This window comes from Drosophila pseudoobscura, chromosome X (genome assembly GCF_009870125.1).
Source record: "Drosophila pseudoobscura strain MV-25-SWS-2005 chromosome X, UCI_Dpse_MV25, whole genome shotgun sequence".
Classification (NCBI taxonomy): domain Eukaryota; kingdom Metazoa; phylum Arthropoda; class Insecta; order Diptera; family Drosophilidae; genus Drosophila; species Drosophila pseudoobscura.
Genome location: NC_046683.1, coordinates 29271730 through 29294475, shown reverse-complemented (window position 1 = coordinate 29294475; position 22746 = coordinate 29271730). Strand labels below are relative to the sequence as shown.

The following is a 22746-nucleotide window of genomic DNA, read 5'->3' as shown; positions in this document are numbered from 1 at the left end:
AGCCAAAAGGAACAAATCAATTTGCAGTGGCTACGCAGCGCCCGACGTCACGCTCAGACTGATTTTCTGTCTCTCTCGCACGCACTCTTTGTCGTGTCGTTAAATATTAGCAGCGTCTGCCGGAGGAGAGCCATACTGACTTAGTATCGGGTATAACCGTAGAGTTGCGGTGTCCGCAGCAACTCACAACGTTCCCCCTCGTTATTTTAATAACACTGCAACAACTAATAAAACTTTTCATTTTTTGGAAAAAAAAATTTGCTAAATTTTGATACAAATGTGTCTACCGCATATCGCAGATTACTTTCCAGCAAAACGTTAACTCGAAGCACACGGCCAAAATCGTGAAAATTTGTCTTCACCGGATAATATTAATTGTATTTGAAAAATCACGATGGAAATGCTCTTAGCAATAAAATGGGTTAGAATTTCATATTCATATTTATTTCTGGACGTTGATATGGAATGACTGCATCTTACAAGTGGCGATGCAATTACTGCACCATCAAGTGTCCCGTGTGACACCAGCAGAAGCGCGGATCCCATGAAAAACGCATCACAACTCCCGCCCAACCAGCGGAAGGGCGCTGACACATGACGCGCAGCGCGTTGCCGAACCGAACGCGAACATGCAGCTAAGATAGCTGTTAGACTAATATGCGAGGAAAATTATTACTAAATTTACTGGGAGAACTCAACATGCATTAAAAATACCACTACAATTACTAATTACGAGAAAGGTATGTGAGTATTAGTAATTTATTAAGAGGAAGGGAATTAGTAGTGGATATAATATGGTAGAGGGAATTATAATCCGAGCATAAGACCCTAAACGGTTCATGCAAGGAATAATTCGATCTACAAAGTCAACGGTTTGTAGTTTCTAGTGAATGTAATAAAAATCGTGAAAATTATTCTGCTCAACAAATCAGGTCTATCTACATCAAGCATTTTTATACGGTTAACTAAGAATGGGAGATTTTCTAATAGCTAGAAAGCCTTTAATAATGAAAGGCTGAAATCAAGCATTTTAGGAATAGCGGATAACTTTGCCATACCGCTATACTTTTTTTCGTTAGACTTTTGTATGGTTATGAATTATAAACGATTCCTTCCAGATCAGGGGGAAGCAAGGAGATTCAATGGACAGGGTGAATAGTTTAAGCAAGGGTCCACACAGAGCCTCGGTGCACCTGAGTACCTGAGTACACAGCCTGAAACCCCGTCTGGACCGGGTGAAAACACCGGCTTGACTAGTCGAAGATCATGAATTAGAGAACATTCGTTCGAGAACCAACTTCTTGAAATTGTGTATAAAATCTTTCTTTAAAGTTTTTTTGACTAGATAATTCTTTGGTAAACCAAGGGGGTTTTCCAGATCTAATCGGACAAGAAAGCGGCACAAAAGAATCAAAAAATTGTGCCAAGTGCATTGTAAAAAATGTTAGTGCCTTTTATAACATCGGTGCACAAGTACAAGGCGGACCAATCAAAATCCCTAATGAAGTTTTTCTGCTTCGCAAACTCGGCTTTACGAAAGCAGCGGAAACATCCAGATGGCCTACTAGACCGATCCAATACAGATTGTCCTATATCTAGCAAATTTTAATTCACTAAAAAGGCCGTCAGCCATCGGTGCTACAGAGGGATAAACGGATGGCGGGTCGGCTTGTACAACTGCAAATTCGGAATGTGACGCAGCCACTCCGGGTTAGGGCTTCCCCTGTACCTGGGGCGGTCTGTGTCCCACACCCCTAGAACACAGAGGGCCACCCACCGTAACTGTACACACCGGTGGAAGTGCGACTATACTCTCTCCGTGAGGGCGTCTGGAAACAGGTCCTGGTACGGTCATGTCCCTGCCAGGATGCTGGCGAATGGTAGTCGGGCGGAGAGAAGAAAACTCTCAGTGAAATTACCCCAATCCAAGGTGTTATATACCGAGGGATGCATGGCCGATAATATGCGAACTCTGGATACCTGTCGATCTCCAGTTTAAACCAGGCTTCCCGGGGCAAGCGGGCTGTGCCTCGGGTGACCAACCCCTTTCCCGCCTACTCGTGGGAGCTATTATTTCAACTACTCAAAATACAAAAAACAACAAAACCGCAAAGGAACTCGGTACTCCATCTAAAGTACCCGAGGGACAAGACCATCCCTCTTCATCAACGCCTGGGAAACCATGTCCAAGGAAGACGGGGAAAGACACTCAGTCGGTCCACCGTCTTCAAGCAGCAGCCGCTGCGAGGGGGGCTCGAAATGTCAATCGGGTCCTTCCAAGTCGCGTGACTCCAAGGGCGAATCGGGTATCGGGGTGTGTACTAAGCAGAGCGTAATCGCGGCTGGTAAGCGCTCCGGGACCGAAGAACCCATGGGAGCTCCGGCGGGCAGCGTCTCTGCACCACGGGGAGGAAAGCCGTCGTACCAAGACAGGAGACGAGTGGCTTTCATCCTGGCAATCCTTTCGTCATCCGGAGGAATTGAGCATTCCCAGCTAAAGCCGGAAAGGGCGCAGCCAAGGCCCCCAACAAGCGGCAATGCTCAGCGGAGGATCCCGCTAGTCAGCCAGGCCGAGCCCAGCAAGCCAAGCGGGTGAAAACCCACTTCACGAACCGATCGTTCGCTGAGTTGCGAGGGGCAAGACCCTAATCGGCGTCCTGGACAGGGACAAGTGGCACCTGGTGGAGAACGAGCTCCAGGACCGGTTCCTACAGGAACTGGAGGACCACCTCCAAAGTGTGAGGACGCAGGGTGGCATCAAAGCTACAGGGGAACATTGTATTCTGGACGGTCCTGAAAGATCACTTCTTCTCGGACCACAGGTACGTAGAAACTCTATTCTCCCTTCATTACACTTCCATTCCGGAAGCTCCGGCGGACAAACTGGACTCGGTACTCTGATTAACTTTGTCATGTTCTCCCTGAGTTCCCACCTGAGGAGGAGTTTCCCAGGGAGGCCACGACTTGTCTTGTTCAAATCTTCACCTACGCTTAATAAATCCTGCCCCTCTGGCAAGAACAGAGGCCGGAAGAAAACTGAATGGTGGAATCCGAAGCTGGGGGAACTCCGGAAAGCCTCCCGGAGACTCTTTAACAAAGCTCAGGCTGAAAACGTTGAGCAAACTGGGTTGATTACAAGGACACTCTGTCAACCTATAACAAAGAACTTAGGAAAGCCAAACGCGCCTCTTTGCGCAAGTTCTGTAGCGATATCGAGAACAACTCGCACCCGCGCAGAGTTCTCTCGAAGACAACACCCACCCTGGGCTACGTGAAGAACGCCGTCCAGTCTTGGACTACGTCCAGCGATGAGTCGCTAAATCATCTCCTTAATACTCACTTCCCTGGCTGAGATGAAAACACACCCAACTACTTCGCGCCTCCTTCTGTCGTGTACGGGTGCCCACGGGTGCATCCCTGACACCTGGCTTTAGACCTAAGTCGTTTTTATTCCCAAGGCAGGAAGCCCTCGCACACTTCCCCAAAAGATTTCATAACCCTTAGTCTATCGTCTTTCCTTCTGAAAGCGATTGAACGGATCCTAGGGCTACATCTCACAGCGTGTATTCCGCCCAGTATGGTCTCAGACTCCCAGCATGCCTATGGGAAGGGAAGATCCTCCGAAACGGCCGTACACTCGATCACATCGATATTCGAAGCGTTCCTTAACTTTAAGGAGTACACTTTTGTAGCCTTCCTCGACATAGAAGGCGCCTTTAACAACCTCCTTCCGACCGCCATCACGGGCGCACTGACGGACCTGGGGGTTGACTCCCGGACAGTGAGCCTAATCGATTAGATGTTACAATGCAGGACGGTTGAGGCATCACTGGGGACGTCAACGTCCACCAGATTTGTCAGCAGTGGCACACCGCAAGGCGGAGTTCGCTCGCCTCTTCTGTGGAACGTGACAGTGAACGTACTGCTGCACAGGTACAGGGCGTGGTTGCCGCGTGGTCGTATGCAGACTATAGCATTCTCCGGTAAATTTGGCAGGCGTTGTGTGAGTGCATGACAAGTACTCTCACGAAGATATCGAGATGGGCACACAAATGCGGGCTAGGAGTTAAGCCGTCTAAGACGGAACTTGTGCTTTTCACTAAGTACAAAGTTCCGGTACTGACACCCCCAAAACTCTGTGGGGAGGTGCTAGTCTTCAGCAACAATGCCAAGTATCTTGGCGTAATCCACGACAGAAAGCTCGATTGGAAACTGAGCATAGAGGATAGAGTAAGGAAGGCCACAGTGGCCCTCTATGCATGCAGGAAAGCAATCGGACTAAAATTGGGAAGGACCCCGTATATAGCTCGGTGGCTATACACCGCCATCATACGACCAATCATGCTCTATACAGTGGTAGTATGGTGGTCAGCCCTAGACAAAACTAATTGTCTTAACAGACTCAGTAGAGTTCAACGCACGGCAGAGCTATGCATAACTGGCGGGCTACGCACTACTCCAAGGGAAGCGCTGGATACCGTGCTGTACCTCCTCTCTGTAGATCTCATGGGAAAGAATGTTGCAACACTTTCCGCCCTCAGAATGAGAGGAGCCAAACAGTGGAAAGCGTCCGCGGTTGGGCACTCGGGAATCCTGACGAAACTCCCTAACCTAATTCACTAAAAAATGTAGGAGCTAGTCGCAGGATTGTGTAATGCACTGTAGCTCGGTTTCAGGAAACGGGAAGAATTAAAATATTCCACATAGGTGGCAAAAAGTGCACCGTTACAAATTACGGCATGGTAAAGACCTCAGGAACCAAGTAAGGAGAAACTGTGCATTTATGGGAAGATCAAATATCAAAAATACTAAGTGTGAGCCGTACGTTCATTCAAAGCAAGCGGAAATGTAGTGAGCCGCCTAGCTGATTATTAACTTATGATTTCTGTAACTTATACAATCAGGCAGGCTCCGTTTTTCATTTACTTTTGCGGATTGGACCAATGGAGTACCATATTAACTTTTTTTCACAAATTATCTTTATTTTTGGAATTATTGGACTAAATGCCATTTTATCAGGAACCATTTCTTAGTCAGAATTTAGGAGAGATTCGGGTCATTATCCTGCTGTAACTCCCACTTTAATTGCATTTCCTGTTCAGTATTATACTGTCGGAGTATTTTTACATAGTGGGAGGCACTTTTTTTCTGCAACGTTTTAATGGAGTACCTTGTGTCGTGGACAGTTTCCCTCAAATCCAAACAATTTGACCATAGTTTTATCTGACTAAAACACATTTTTCCAATTTAAACGAGAAAAATGCAACTTGTTTTGTAGGCCAAAAAAAATATAAAATAATTTTTGGTATTTTTTTTTTAATCTTATTGTTTTGTTATATTTTGATACGTTACTGTATACACTGTAAAAAAAAGTATGAAACTTAAAATAAACATTTTTCACAAATTTTGGAAAATACAAAGAAAGAAAAAACAAAAAATATGCCGTCTATATTATCTTTCCATGACTGTATATGCGAATTTACGGAAGCGCCGGAAATGATTTCGGAGTCAATGACTGTCGCCTGCTCTATCCCTGTCTTCTGGTATTTATGTTTGCAAAAGGGACCAATTGATTTGTTGGCTAATGTCGTGAGGGAGGATTTTAGTAGGGCAGCCAACGCAGAAAGCGAATCCTCCCAATTTAACTCGCACTTGACATGAAAGATGGAAAAAACATAGAGAAAAAGAGGACGACAGCAAGTAATACTACTAATGTTAATTCTTTCAATTCGTTTATCCCCATTTCATCAAATTACCTAATTTATTAAAATTGTAGAATGTTTTATTCCGCTTTATCTTTCTTTGTCACCAACACCTGCCGTTAGATCTTGCTCCCTTTCGCCAGGGGCACTCGCTACACGAGGAAGAGTGTGTGGAAGAAAGAGAATGAGTAAGCGCATGGAAAGGGTAGCGGTAGCTAAGCCATGGAAACCTTTGTGTTTCTTCTGACTATAATAATTATGCAATCTGATCCGAATCGGCTTTTGATGCCGATCTTTACAACGCTTCCTGCTGGTATATTGGGTATAAAAATGTGGATATATGTATATAATGTAATTGAAAATTGATTCTGAGGACGAATAGATACTTTCCTTTTAATAAGTATCATGACAGCTCTTCATTAAACTACACTATTAAATATTTTGTTAATAAAGACAATAATGACACTAACCCATATTTTTGTGGTATTATCCAACTTTTCCGATTCAAAATAACACTCAAAAAGTTTGACTGCGTCTGATTATAGTTCATACTGTTTTTGAGCTGTAGTGTAGGTGTTGATGTATTTTGGTGCAAAATAAACTATTAACTTGTTACTCTTTTTGTATTGGTAATGTTTTTGATGATGGTACATTTCTTGTTCACATTACTTCTATTATTTTATTTATTTGCTTTCTGGTCGTTGCCTACAAATATGGATAGCCCATATTGCGCCCTGTTGTCGTCGCAGTAGCAACTGTAGCAGCGCCAGGCGGATAATTCTGTGCATATTGAGCCGGAATGCCCATTGCTGGCCCAGCAGTTATCATAAGTTGCGGCTCCATTTGTATAATATTTTTATGTTCAGTGGTGTCTTCTTCCTTTTCGCGCTGAGCCTCGTTCAACTCCAATTTATCAACTTTATTAGTGTATTCACGCAAGACCTGTCAAATGGACCACTAGTGTAAATTTAACTACATTTTGATTTTAGATGGGCCTTTACCTGTATTAAGTAGGGCATGGCAAAATCCATAATCTTATGTTTCCATGCCAGTTCCAAAATTACATCAGGGCGCAACAAATCGTAGCACTAAAAATATGATTAGTAATGTAAGTGAAAATAAATATTAGAGTTCCGATACCTGTGTAACCGGTAGTCAGTAAGTTAGTATATATTAATATTAATATATATATATAATATTAATATATATATATAATATTAATATACATATATAGTATATAATATTAATATATATATATAATATTAATATACATATATAGTATATAATATTAATATACATATATAGTATATAATATTAATATACATTAGGGTTGCGCTTGGTTTTATTGGCGAAACAATCAATAAAATATGAAGTTATAGCTCAATTCAACAACGTAGAATATTTGGATGATTTGGAATATTAAAAGATAAGTTCGCAGCGAAAATCTCAGCTCGATGGACTATTATTTATGCCAATAATAAATATTGTTGGCGACGTTCAGCAACTTTTTTCTAAACTTTTATAAGTCTAACGGCTCGTTTGGCTGAATAATTAAATTTCGTTTAAATTAATTTTTTTTTTTAAATTAAAAAGTAAATTCAAATTGTGTAATTATTTTTATATTTTGACCTTCATTATAATACTATGGAAATATTAGCAGAATTAGCTGTTTCAAAATCCAATAATCTCTTTTTACCAAATGTAGGCAAATCTTTTTCTTTTCATATTAAGCGTTTTGTAGAAGCTTTGAAACCCCCATTATTTCACTTAAGGAACGCGAACAAATTCTGGAAGCGCCAAAATTAATTTCATCTACTGAAGTAAAATTATCAAACCCAACTTTCAGTTGTTGGAACTTAAGAGCGCTGCATTTCTCCTAGAGAAAATTATTAGACCGAAACTTTGTATACTTCCCGTGCAGACATCACAGAAGTGTCGTATATTTTTGAGGGAAGCATTTGCATAAGGTACAAATGTTCCGCTCTTTGTCAGATTTAAGATTCCTAGAACACAATTGAAACACACTAAGTTTAAGTTTGGCGTAACTAATGAGTACGTTGCAACGCATTTAAGTAACAGAAGAAATGCCATAATTATTTTCTGCCAAGCTGAATTGACAAAACATTGTGCGCGTACTGTTTACGTTAACTCTAATCAAAGACTATACAATACCAAGATGTTGCATGAGCGACCAAAAAGCTGTTCTATGGCGGGTCCTAACATTAGAACCCAAAAGGCACGAGGGAGCGCGCGGGGTTTCAATTCCCTTTTCGCCTGTACTTCATCTCTACCGCGACCTCGCTGCCCATCGGTTTCGTCTGTTCGGCAATTCTGGACGCTCGAGCCGCAGCACCGTCGAAGCGGTGGTCGCGGATCGCCGATATCTTTGGAGCGGCACAGTGGGAAAATTCGATTGGAAAATTCTCTATTAGATGCGTACATTAGATTTATCTAAAGCACTCATACAATTTTTTTACTATTTCGGCTGAGTCCCCACTGTGCCGCGCCAAAGACATCAGCGACCACGCTGCCCTACGGTTTCAGCACGCAGACGATTCATATTTTGTTTTTGTATTCTTTCTCTCGAGACACACCGACTCGAAGCCGAGTAGCATTTCGGAGGCGAAGGTAGCGTAAAAGAGAATTGAAGTAATTGCCCCGCGCGCCCGTACCATGAAGCGTCAAACGAAAATTGAAAAAGAATTTGTTCCTCATGCAACATCTTGGTATTGTATAGTCTTTGCTCTAATTTATTCGCGAAAAGACGTTCAGGGTATGCATGGTTACTTTTGCTCGTGTTTCCCCATAAAAATCTTGTTATATCAAGTCTTGATGTACATACTAATTAAAACGATAATTGCAATTGAAGAAATAAATACATTAGATTAAGATTGGCCTATTTGGCGTTAGACTCCAATAAAGATTCGATTTGATCTGTTTCCATATTTATTTAATTTTTTGAACATTTATCTCTTTTTTCTATTCTTACACTAATCTTAATTTATAATTTACGTGGCTTCCTTTCACCAAATCACGCACACTGCACGAGGTAGAGTAGGAGAGAGAGAGAATGGGGAAGTTCCGTTGCAGTAGGTTCGGTAATCTGTTAGATATGGTCATTCTCTATCATTCTGGGTTTTAGTTTTCATGCCACAGAATTTCGTCCTTTGTGGGGGCGGAAGGGGTCGGGCGAAATATTGAAATTACATTTGCTTACAAGTACAGTGTGGATCACTATCTGGATCTGGAAGATCTGACGAACCACACCGAAAAGCAATACGAGGTGACAGAGATGCAGGGCCGAGCTGGACAGATAAGTGCTGGGTTAGCTGTTCCAGCAGTACGCCCAGGGTAAAGGACGTGGACCAGACCAGATACGGAAGCGAGTGAAAGTGCCAAACGTTGAACTGATAGTGCAGCGAGCGGCAGCAAGCCACGCCGATGAAGTTGCAGAGGAAGAAGGGCAGCAGGGCCAGTTGCGTGCACCGAACAAAGTGGATGCCATAGCGGGAGCTGTAGGAGCCGCTGCCTTGCCGCCCGATGACTTTTGTGGTGTCTTTTCTAAGGCGTTCAGAAAGGATTGCTGTTCGGCGCTTAGCTTCTCCGTGCCCTTTTCTTTTTCGCTTCCTTCTTGATCTTGCTTTGGCCTTGGACTTCGCTATTCTTCTTGGCAATTTGTGACTGCAGTTGGTCGTGGACGCTGCGCAGGCGAACATAGCTCTGGAAGAAGGTCCACGTGGGCTTGGCAAACACCAGTAGGAGCACCAAATGCAGACCCAACAGCGATAGGTGCAATACACTCGTAACAGTGTGATATTACAGGAGTCTGGATACAATATTTGGTTGATGGGGCCTTTCGTAGTCTCTGCGATCTATGCGCACATCGGAACGGACATACAGACATGGTTATATCGACTCGGCTATTGCTTTTTAACTAAGTATCCTCCAGAATGGCTTTTCAATCAAGATCAAAATTTCGAAATGATTTACAAATATTTTAAAATTTAAAACTATTTAATGATACAGCTGAGCGATCTGTTAACCTTATAAAAGACTATAATCAAATACTGACAAAAAAAGATGAGTTTCAGAATTTTCTAAACGTTAGAAAAGAATATTCAAGTCAATGTTGAATATTAACCTATCGAGCTGAATATAAAATTTTTTGTAATATTCTAAATCATACAATAATCCGATCAGATCGATAAAACTACATACATGTAGCTGCCATAGGAACAATCGGCCAAATATAGTACATTTCAAAATTATTCTGAAGTCTCAACCTTAAATTTTATTGATTTAAGCTAAAAGAACATTTTAGATCCTGAGACCTTTATAAATTACACTTTTATATATGTAAACTTCCCGACGCTTGAATACGACACACTAAAAAGTACACTTTAGGCACCAATATTTCCGGCACAAACCAAAGAAAACGGTGAATTTGAATTTTCCTCAAATCTCGATTCAATTAAGCATAACTTAAAAAAATAATAATAGCAAATGAGTGTCAGTCTATACTCCGTCAAGTAAAGACGCGCCAAATCTAAGCAGCAGCGAGCGCACCAAAATCCAACACACAAAACCTAGCACAAAAACATTCAAGTGCACAAAGCAAACTCCCAAAAAACCAAAAACAAACACACCTAACGAACAGTTACAAAATTAAGTGCAGCGGGCGTCAGTCCTAGCCTACCCTTAACTCCTCCAAAGGTGTCATTGACGCAACTAAAATTCACAAACACAAAGATGGCTTACTCCAAGAAACCGGACTGATTATCGTCACATTCGATACACCAACACTCCCACAGCATATTATGATAGGCTACGAACGAGTAAACGTACGCCCCCAAACGCCTCGCCCCCTCAACACGGCTACAAAAACAACTACATTGAATTACAAAGTCTCATGAAACCATATAACCCCCTAATGGTTGCCCTACAAGAAACCCACATATCCAACCCCAACTATATCCCTATCCCAACAAACTATTCAATATACTGCAGCTATTACCAGCTTAATGCTTTTGGAGGCACAGCACAACTCCATATCCCACACCCAAATCCCTCTCAACTCCGACTTTGACGCAGTAGGTGTCAACATCAAATCAAAAACCAAAGTCAACATCATATCCTCATATATCTCCCCTAACAAACCCTTCAACTCCCGCAATCTACATAACGTCCTAACCGTAACCACAAACGACCCCACTCTAGTCCTAGGAGACTTTAACAGCTGGCACCTCTACTGGGTCTCACCTAAGGCCAAACTAAGAGGGAAAACTTTAGCCTCCTTCGTAGACCAATCCAACTACATCCTCCTAAACGACAAATCCCCTACCCACTTCTCAACACACAAGACATTCACCCACATTGACCTCTAGCATCAGCAACTATTGCTCCAGAACTCCTCTGGGAAGTAATAGACGACCTCCACGGCAGCGACCACTTCCCCATACTAATCTCTCTTTTCAACAACCCTTCCCTTCCAAAATTTACCTCAAAACCGTCCTTCAAACTGAAAAGAGCCGACTGGGACCTCTACCAAAAACACATCCATAAACTCAACTCCACTACCCAAATAAGCGACGTCAACAGGGAAAACGCTCTAATTAAGAAAATAATAATCCAAAGCGCCCATCTTTCCATCCCCCAAAACACCACTTTCTCCTTCCCCCGTACCGTTCCCTGGTGGAACAAAGAACTAACAATCCTTAAAAGTTTAAAAACCACTAAATGGAATAAACTCAACCGAGACATAAACAACACAACCTACATAGAATATAAAAAAGCCAAATTCAAAAGAGCAATCAGGGAAGCTAAACAGAAATCGATTCTTGATTTCACAACCCAAATACACCCCAACTCAGACACATCCTAACACACATGGTCTAACATCAGACGACTATGCGGACTTTACCCTGTCAAAAACATTTACAATATCTTTAACCCACATACCCAAACAAACACAACCAACCAAACCGAAATAGCCAACTCCTTCGCCCACACGTGGTCAGATGAAGCTCACGATCGTAATTTCTCTCCAACATTCCGTACGAACAAATCCCACACCCTCAGCACTATAAATCGAAAAGGACATTACACTCATAGAATTCTTATCAGCACTGTACTCCCTGAAAGGAAACACCCCCGGCCTCGACCGCATCTCCTACTCAATGATAAAAAACGCACCCCCGCACCCATAAAATCAGAATAATAAACCACTTTAACAAAATACTCGACTCATACATCCCACAATCACTCAAACTCAGCCTAGTCCTCCCGATTCTAAAACCACTAACAGACATAAAATCCTGCCTAGCCAAAACGCTCGATAAGATAGAGGCAAAAAGGTTATGGTGGTTTGTTTTGAACAACAAACTAATTCACAACAGCCAACTAGGTTTTAAAAGAGGCAAATAGATAGGTAATAGATAGTCTACTCTACGTAGACCACCTAGCTACCAGAGCCATTGCCCTAAAAAAACATCACACCTTAATATCCCTTGACTTCACCAAAGCTTTCGACAAAATAGGAATCCACTCCATCATTCAACAACTAAAAAAATGGAAAGTAGGTCCACGAATGTTACAATACGTCATAAACTTCATGTCAAAAAGGAAAATCCTGGTGAAAAGTGGCTCGAACCTCTCGAACACCGTCCCACTCCCCAATGGCATACGCCAAGGCTCCCCCATCTCAGTTATCCTTTTTCTTATAGCGTACAAGCCACTCTCCGAAATCTTATCCTTTCACAAGCAGATCAAATTCAGTGCATACGCCGACGACTTCCTCCTTATCATTTAACACAACAAAAGGAAAAGCCCCACAACCGACATCCAAACAATCCTCAACCAAATAAACAACTGGTGCACTCAGTCAGATGCAGACCTATCCAAAGACAAAAGCCAACTTCTACACATATGTCCCAAACATAACTGGAAACCAAAATTCCTTACTGTCAACACATCCATCAACCAAAACAACTCACTCAAAATACTAGGCCTCACACTCAACTCTAGATACAACTGGAACTCACATATCAATAAACTCAAAATAGACTTTGCCAAGCCACTGGGCATTATCAAACACCTCTCGTCCTCAAAATACAACTGCCACACCTCATTACTTGTACAAATTATGAAATCTCTAATCATATCCAAAGTCGACATCTGCCTCCCCATATACGGTTACGCACCAAAAAGCCAGCTTAACCGCCTGAAAACTACGATTAATGCAGCAACAAGAGCCGCCCTAGGTGCATTCCCACTAACAACCTTCTATCCGAAGCCAACTTACACACCTTGGAAAACAAGCGAGATTTTGTAACTGGCAAAATATTTAAAAACCTCATCCACGTTAAAGACACCCCCCTAAACTCACTCCCAAAAAACAAAAAAAAACGAGGGGGAACGTTGTGAGTTGCTGCGGACACCGCAACTCTACAGTTATACCCGATACTAAGTCAGTATGGCTCTTCTCCGGCAGACGCCGCTTATATTAATCGACACGACAAAGAGTGCGTGCGAGAGAGACAGAAAATCATATGGTCGTTATCTATGATTCTGCGTTTTTAGTTTTCTCAAATCTTCAATATTGTGGATGCAACAGATTTTCGTCCTTTGTGTGGGCGGAAGGGGGTGGGGCGAAATTTTGAGATATACGTTTTATAGTGAGATCCAACAGAAGTGCGGATAACAAATTTGGTTACTCTAGCTTTAATAGTCTCTGAGATTTGTGAATATCCCCAGATTTGCATTCTTTGCGAGGGCGGAAGGGGGTGTGGCGAAATTTTGAAACAAACTCGTCTCGGTCCGATATATTAGGAGTGTGGATACCAAATTTGGTTGCTCTAGCTTTTATAGTCTCTGAGATCTAGGCGCTAATGTTTTACTCTAAGCAAAGCCGCCTATGCTACGTGTGTGTTAGAGAGAGACATGGCGAGAAAAAATTAAATTATTTTCTTGATGCTGGCTATAATAATACGATCCAATTCAGATTCTGCAGTCCAAAAGATATGGTCATTCTCTACGATTCTGCGTTTTTGGTTTTATCTTATCTTTAAAATTGTGGATGCCACAGATTTTCGTCCTTTGTGTGGGCGGGGCAATGTTTTGAAATATTTTTGTAGCAGTGACATATCACAGAAGTCTGGATCCAAAACATCGTTGCTCTGGCTTTTATAGTCTTTGAGCACTAGGCGCTGAAGGGGACGGACAGACGGACGGACGGACAGACAGACAGGGCTCAATCGACTCGGCTATTGATGCCGATCAAGAATATATATACTTTATGGGGTCGGAAACGATTCCTTCTGGACGTTACACACATCCACTTTTACCACAAATCTAATATACCCCAATACTCATTTTGAGTATCGGGTATAAAAACCCAGACTGCTTAGCACGATTGACAGCGCCAAACAAATATCCCAGAATAACCTCATACCGTTCTCCCCGATGAAAACCTCCAACACCAATATCACCCTATCCAAACACGATAAAAACACCACCCCCCCAATAGTCTTCCACCAACTCTTCCACTCCATCAAATTCAACCTCCACCAACACACCTTCCTATACACAGACGGGTCCAAAGCAGCAGGCATTACCATCTATAGCATCTGCAGTGGAACATCAACCATAAAATCCGGACTACTTCCACAGTACTCCTTAGTCCTTTCCAGCAAAATTATTGCTATCCACGAAGCCAGTTTAATAAGCCGCAACAAACGCGGAAGATACGCTATCTGCACAGATTCACTCTCCTCTATTACCGCAATTACCAATCCCAACAATTCCTCGTACTACCCCACCACAATCCGAAACTAATCCGTAATTCTAACGACATCTCACTATTCTTTAAGAAAATCCTCCTATCGAAACAAACAGACCTCCTCACTAAGACTTCCCCCTGGTACCAACAAGTTATCAATCTATCTTCCACTCAAGGCCCCAAAAACCTAAACAACCTTAACAGAAGACACCAAGTCATCCTAAATAGATTGAGACTGGGGCACACAAGATTCACCAATGCCCACTACATGGATAAAACATCGTCCAACGCATGCACATTGTGCCACAACCTAACCATAGACATAAGACACATACTATACACATGCCCCGCCCTCTCTATTCAAAGATCCTCAATATTCCATAACACCGACGACCCCATGCAATATTTCTCAAACCCTAACAACAAAAACGCAAATATAATCCTCAACTATCTTGAACAATCTAAAATCATTGACTACATATAACCTCATAAACAATCATCCCTGTACATATACATATACCCAATTAGTATATTAGATAATAATTCCCTCACAACATATAATAACGTATAGAACCAACCCTGTACATATGTACAGTATGTCTATTAATTGTTTGCAAAATCTAAAAAGGCACATAAGTTTGACTTCAACATTGAAAATATGAGTAAAGGCATAAGTTGGGGGAATTTTTTTTATTAACTGTTATCAAAATGTGTTTAAGCTGTAGGTATGACGAAAAAAAAGGACAAAATTCCAAGACAAACGGTAAAGAAATTAAAAAAAAAAACAAAAAAGCGGCATGTATGACTCTGTCTATTAATTCTTTGCAATATGTAAACACTGATTGAAAGAAGACGAAGGAAAAACAAACGGGACATCAAAATCAAAAACGACCAGACGCGTGCTTTTCTTAAGTCTTCTTTGCAGTCATTCGTTTACAAATTTTCCTGCATTCAGTTCAGTTTCTTGTGTTATTTGAAGTTTTAGCAATGCCCGGTAAACGAACTGAAGATAATCTGATACAATTGGTTTATTTTAATTATGGCAAAGGAAAGACAGCTAAAGAGTTGGCCAATATGTTCAATATTAAGTTGAGAACAGTCTATAATATTATTAAACGTGCGGAAAAAGAAAATAGGCTGGAATTGCAGACCTCTACCGGCAGACCAAAAAAGCTTTCTCGCTGGGATTGCTCGAAAATATTGAAAACCGTGGAAAATAAGCCGCAAACAAGCCTCAGAGAGTTGGTCAATGATATACAAATTAATCTAAACAAGACCGTTTGCCCTGAGACTGTGCGAAAAGTTTTAAATGTCCACAGATATTCCTCACACGTGGCAAGGAAGAAGCCGTTGCTGTCCACAGCTAATATTGAAAAACGCTTTAACTTTGCGATATTTAATGTTGACAAGCCTCCTGAGTACTGGAACGACGTGATTTTTTGTGACGAAACCAAGATCATGCTGTATTATAATGATGGGCCTGGAAAAGTTTGGCGTAAGCCGAATACAGCCCTCCAGTCAAAGATCATTGTGCCCACTGTGAAATTTGGCAAGCTTTCAGTGATGGTTTGGGGCTGTATTTCTTCCAAAGGTGTTGGAAAGCTGCGCATTTTCAATGACATTATGACAAAAGAATTTTATTTGGACATTTTAAGGAATGAATTGACAAAAAGTGCGCAGAATTTTGGCTTCGTTGATCCACAGAACACCAGCAAACTTAAAAACAAGCTGTACCAGGACAATGATCCAAAGCACAAATCATTCCTTTGCCGCACTTGGCTACTTTACAATTGCAACAAAGTCATTGACACGCCCCCCCCCCCCCAGAGTCCGGATCTTAATCCTATCGAGAATTTGTGGGCCGCCCCACCTCAAAAACTAATTTGATTCAGTGTATAAACGAGGAGTGGCTAAAAATACCCGAATATTACGACATAAATGTCCTAATATCATCGATGTCGCGAAGTCTCAGAGGAGTATTGGATACTAATGGAGGACACACAAAATATTAGCCAAATAGAGCTGCATCCTTTAAAGATATACATTTTTTAAAATTACTGTTTGCATTTTTCAAAGATTTAATAGACACACGATATTTGCTGTTTTTGTTTTGTTTTTATGAATTGTTTATGTTTTTGTTTCTTTTTCATTTTCTTTTGTTAACTATTTTGTTAAGAATACACTAAAGAAAACCATTGTATAGGACTGAACATGAAAACAAGTGCCTTTTCTAATAAATAATTATGTTTAAGTTGAACTTGCGTGACTTTTTTCATTTTGCAAACAATTAATAGATATACTGTATATAAGTACATACATTCTCAAACGTATGTATAATAATACTATAGTGAGCTTAACGCCTCAGCATCTATAGCCCCATACCTTGTTAATACCTAGTTTTAGCTATTTATTAGCTTTATATAATAATAATAATATTAAAAATAGCAATATTCATCAAAGTAGATTGAGGAAACAAATTTAATTGACATAACTTAAATTTCCGTTCTCAAAAAATGCGACACTTGAATACGACATTCACACTGAAATATTTTTTATTTTGGATGTGGTCGCGACCGGACATCGAATAAATTCTCAAAATAAATAACAATAAAAGCCTCGAAGGAAGTATGTCAATTAATAATGAAAATAAGTCATAAAATTGGTAAAACTATGTGTGTTCTGAGTGATTTCATAAAGAACGGGTCAAATTATGGCAAAAACATAAAAAACCGAACCAAAATTACTACTTCCGAGACCTCTATGAGATATCATCTGCCTGCCGCATCTAAAAAACACGACTAAAACTCGATTTAAAAATCGAAAACTGTACTTTAAGCTAGTGCTAAAATAATAAAAGAAGCTTTTTCGAAGACTCCACACCATAAGGGACTGTAATTAATAAAAAAAATAAAACGAGGCGGAACGTTGTGAGTTGCTGCGGAGACCGCAACTCTACATTTATACCCGATACTAAGTCAGTATGGCTCTCCTCCGGCAGACGCCGCTAATATATATAGACACGACAAAGAGTGCGTGCGAGAGAGACCGAAAATCAGCCTGAGCGTGACGTCGGGCGCTGCGTAGCCACTGCAAATTGATTTGTTGATCTAGGCTACAAAAATAATCCGAACTAAATCAGATTCAGCAATCTGATAGATATGGTCATTATCTATGATTCTGCGTTTTTAGTTTTCTCCAATGTGCATTTTTGCATATTGTGGATGCAACAGATTTTCGTCCTTTGTGTGGCCGAAAGGGGGTTGGGCGAAATTCTGAGATATGCGTTTTATAGTGAGATCTAACAGAAGTGCGGATACCAAATTTGGTTACTCTAGCCTTAATAGTCTCTGAGATTTGTGGATGCCCCAGATTTTCGTCCTTTGCGGGGGCGGAAGGGGGTGTGGCGAAATTGGGACACGAAACGGTCAAAGTCCGATATCACAGGAGTGTGGATACCAAATTTGGTTGCTCTGGCTCTTATAGGTTCTGAGATCCTTGAACTCATATTTTGCTATTGGCAAAACCGACCATGAAACCTGTGTGTGAAAGAGAGACAGAGCGAGAAAGAATGAAATTGTTTTCTTGATTCTGGCTATAATAATTATACGATCTGGTTGAGATTTTACACTCTAGAAGATATGATCATCCTCTACGATTCTTCTTTAAAAATGTGGATGCCACAGATTTTCGTCCTTTGTGGGGGCGGAAGTGGGCGGGGCGAAGTTTTGAAATATTTTTGTAGCAGTGACATATCACAGAAGTCTGAATCCAAAACATCGTTGCTCTAGCTCTTATAGTCTTTGAGCACTAGGCGCTGAAGGGGACGGACAGACGGACGGACGGACGGACGAACGAACGAACGGACGGACGGACAGACAGACAGACAGACAGACAGGGCTCAATCGACTCGGCTATTGATGCTGATCAAGAATATATATACTTTAAAGGGTCGGAAACGATTCCTTCTGGACGTTACACACATCCACTTTTACTACAAATCTAATATACCCCAATACTCACTTTGAGTATCGGGTATAAAAACACCTAAACTTTTTTGCATACTTGATAAACTCGTCTTAATGAAAAATCAACTGGTCCACGCCGTTTTAGGATCTTGCTCACCACAGAATAATTGCGCTCACACTGCTGTGAAAACTATCCAATTGTAATTCTTCTTTACTCCTCACTTCCTTTACTTCCTTGAGTCCTTATAAATATAAAAAAGAAACCCTTCAAATTTAAATTGTTTTCCTTTGAAAATGCTATATAGCGACAGTCTCTACTCAACGCCATATGAATATGCAAAAGTACGGGAGTATTTTAAGTTTTCGTCCGTTGGCTGAGGTTTTTTATTTTTCGTCCTTTGAAAAGGATTTACCACAACCAAAATTTTTTTTTTGCAATAAGGACACTCTAATTGATTTTTGAGAATTTACTTGATGTCCGGTCGCGACCACATCCAAAATAACAAATTTTTCAATATGAATGTCGTATTCAAGTGTCGCATTTTTTGAGAACGAAATTTGAATTATGTCAATAAAATTTGTTTCCTCAGTCTACTTTGATGAATATTGCTATTGAGATTTGAGGAAAATTCAGGCTTGTGCCGGAAATATTGGTGACTAAAGTGTACATTTTAGTGTGTCGTATTCAAGTGCCGGGGAAAATATATGTACATATGTAATATCTATGTACATATAAATATTTAATGTATTCCTGCGTTCTCCGTCTATCTTCTTTCCACGCAATAATAAATATTTAAGTTATCCAATCCCATTTGATTTGGGAATCTGGAATTATCATCTCTCTGATTCTTCGCTTTCGGTTCAAAATTGTGTACGCCACAGATTTTTGCCATTTGAGGGATGCCCATTTTGTGGCATTAACTACACCTCTTTTAGTGTTATAACACAGGAGTCTGTATATACAATTTGTTGCTCAAATATGACAGTCAGATTAACTTACGGACATATATACATAGCTATATCGACTCGGCTATCGATGCTGATCGAGAATATATCGCGTTTATTGAATCGGAACCGCTCCTTCTGTATGCTACAGATGTATGTAACACATACAATTCTTAAATAATTAAATAATTTTTAAAGAAAGATGCAAGGGATATATTAGAGCTAACTTCATGCAACAAAATTTTTAGTTGTTTTCAGATTTTTTTTACTAGAAAAAGTATACCCCAATTTTTTTTTTCTTGTTTTACGATGTGTTTCTGCTATAAAAGCTAAATATTTATGTATGCAAAGAGTTCCGGTTTTAAAATTTTCTTGTCTTGAGTAAAAACGAGGGGGAACGTTGTGAGTTGCTGCGGACACCGCAACTCTACAGTTATACCCGATACTTAGTCAGTATGGCTCTCCTCCGGCAGACGCCGCTAATATTAAACGACACGACAAAGAGTGCGAGAGAGACAGAAAATCAGTCTGAGCGTGACGTCGGGCGCTGCGTTGCCACTGCAAATTGATTTGTTGATCTAGGCTACAAAAATAATCCGAACTAAATCAGACTCAGCAATCTGATAGATATGGTCGTTATCTATGATTCTGCGTTTTTAGTTTTCTCAAATCTGCAATATTGTGGATGCAACAGATTTTCGTCCTTTGTGTGGGCGGAAGGGGGTGGGGCGAAATTTTGAGATATACGTTTTATAGTGAGATCCAACAGAAGTGCGGATAACAGATTTGGTTACTCTAGCTTTAATAGTCTCTGAGATTTGTGAATATCCCCAGATTTGCATCCTTTGCGGGGGCGGAAGGGGGTGTGGCGAAATTTTGAAACAAACTCGTCTCGGTCCGATATATTAGGAGTGTGGATACCAAATTTGGTTGCACTAGCTTTTATAGTCTCTGAGATCTAGGCGCTAATGTTTTACTCTAAGCAAAGCCGCCTATGCTACGTGTGTGTTAGAGAGAGACAGGGCGAGAAAAAATGAAATTGTTTTCTTGATGCTGGCTATAATAATAATACGATCCAATTCAGATTCCGCAGTCTAAAAGATATGGTCATTCTCTACGATTCTGCGTTTTTGGTTTTCTCGTATCTTTAAAATTGTGGATGCCACAGATTTTCGCCCTTTGTGGGGGCGGAAGTGGGCGGGGCAAAGTTTTGAAATATTTTTGTAGCAGTGACATATCACAGAAGTCTGGATCCAAAACATCGTTGCTCTGGCTTTTATAGTCTTTGAGCACTAGGCGCTGAAGGGGACGGACAGACGGACGGACGGACAGACAGACAGGGCTCAATCGACTCGGCTATTGATGCCGATCAAGAATATATATACTTTATGGGGTCGGAAACGATTCCTTCTGGGCGTTACACACATCCACTTTTACCACAAATCTAATATACCCCAATACTCATTTTGAGTATCGGGTATAAAAATCAAGCAGCCCGTCCCACATACAGAAAGAAATAGAATGGACGACGACATACTCAAAACTTTATTCCACAAACGGCCACAAAGTCTAATTGATCGATTTTCTTATGATATCCCTTTCTGGCAGACTAGTAAATTCGACTTGAAGTCTGTTGGAATAGGACCATAAGAGATTTGGGCCTAATGATGAATTCAGCATAAAATAAATGAGGCTGATTTGGAAGACTGCGATAAAAAATTAATTGTAGCAACAAGGTTATGTTCAAAAATTGAATTAAAATCGGTTTTATCTTGATCACGTCATCCGTTGTAAGGGATCTGGACTATTCGCAACGTGTCAACCGCTAGATAAATTTCGTATATAAAATGTGGAAGCTATCAGATGTCGACGGAGTTCCAAAGCCGTATAAAAACTCATCAGTCGGCTACAAATCGTGACAAAATTTTTAAATGAATTCAAGTCAAAATCGTCAGAATTTGAATTTTTTGGAAAAAAAAAATCCGGCTTATAACTTTTTATTGTACGGTCGCTTTTATATTTTTTATATTTTTCATCTCAGAAAAACCGGAAATAAACACATGAAAATTAAATTTTATTAAAATTAATATTTCAGACTAGTGCAATAGCACAGCCTTGCTCAAGCAGCTCAAGAGCGACAACTAATTAAACGTATTTCCGACAACAAAACCAACAGAACATTCTAACACAGAAGCCGTAAATTCCTGTTGAGTTTTATTTTAAGCGAACAAAATAAAAATCACTGATAATCATTATTTTTTTTTTTTTTTTTTTTTTTTTTAATCAAGAATAATGATTAATTCTAAGTTTTATCAAATTACTCAAAAATGAAGATTATCTGTGAAGAAAATCGTAAAAAATCAAAAGTTTACAAATTATGGCGGCAATGCAGAGATTGTAAAAAAAATAAAGATTTTGGTGTAAATAGTGTTTTTCTAGGTCCATTAAAAGTAAGAGATTTTTTTATTAAAAAAAAAAAAATAATGATTATTTACGGTCCCTGGAAATTTTCCTTGTCATGATTTTCTATTATTTTTTTTGTTGATTTTTAAGGAAAGAATGCTTAGATCAGCATAGTTCAACTTTTGGCGATACAACACTATGCATTGCTACTGCGAAAAAAAAGGCTCTTGTCAATTGATGCGAACAAAATGTGATACAATACAGCCACGTTTTTGACATCGCAACAGGCGACGAATTATGGACATGATATGAACATGAGCCCGAAAAAACATCAGAATGGGTGTTTTTAAGCGAGTCAAATGCCACAAAAGCTGTCATAAGAAACCTTTTAAAACCAAATGGTCGCCTTGAGTAAAACCAACCTCCAAAACGGATTTTTCTTTGCTACGACAATCCCGAACTTTCAAACATTGTCCCACTCAACAGATTTTTTGAGCACCCAAATCATCGAATCAAGTTTTTTCCTGCAGAAATATCCATACACCTAATACCATTTTTTCTTGCCGGAGACTGATAGTGATACTACCTTCTAAGTGCCAAAAGTGCTGCGAAAATAGGTTAAAACGTTTCAACATGGGTAATCTCCCAGGAGAATATTTAAAAAAAGACCCTTTTAAACGTTATTTTGTTTTTCGGTCACTATTATGCTACGAATATAAAAGGCCTTCAGGTTAGGGTTTTATGGACTGCAATGTTGTTTCTCCCACCTGATAAAGACATGCCGCAAAGCAATCGTGTGCATTCCGCTCAAGGAACCATCCCAACAACTCTTCAGCAATCTCTTGCTTTCCAGACTCAGCGGCATACTCCATGGCATCCTTGTAAAGTTTATCCTTTTTACACAGCTCAACGCTTTGTTTCCAACGGTTATTTCCTGAAATATGGGCGCCAATGG

At 40.4% G+C, this 22746-nt stretch overlaps 1 protein-coding gene across 4 annotated transcripts in view; it reads right to left on the bottom strand.

Annotated features, from left to right (window-relative positions):
- Nucleotides 1-6306: 6306 nt before the first annotated feature.
- Chc (clathrin heavy chain) overlaps nucleotides 6307-22746 on the bottom strand; it is a 36741-nt gene continuing 20301 nt past the window's right edge. For all 4 annotated transcript variants that reach the window (XM_033381588.1, XM_033381587.1, XM_033381589.1 and 1 more), the window contains 3 exons: nucleotides 22559-22725; nucleotides 6704-6790; nucleotides 6307-6644 (listed from right to left, as the gene is read on the bottom strand). In XM_033381588.1, coding sequence (XP_033237479.1) covers nucleotides 6408-6644; nucleotides 6704-6790; nucleotides 22559-22725 — 491 coding nt within the window. In that variant the 3' untranslated portion in view covers nucleotides 6307-6407. The remainder of the gene's footprint in view (nucleotides 6645-6703; nucleotides 6791-22558; nucleotides 22726-22746) is intronic.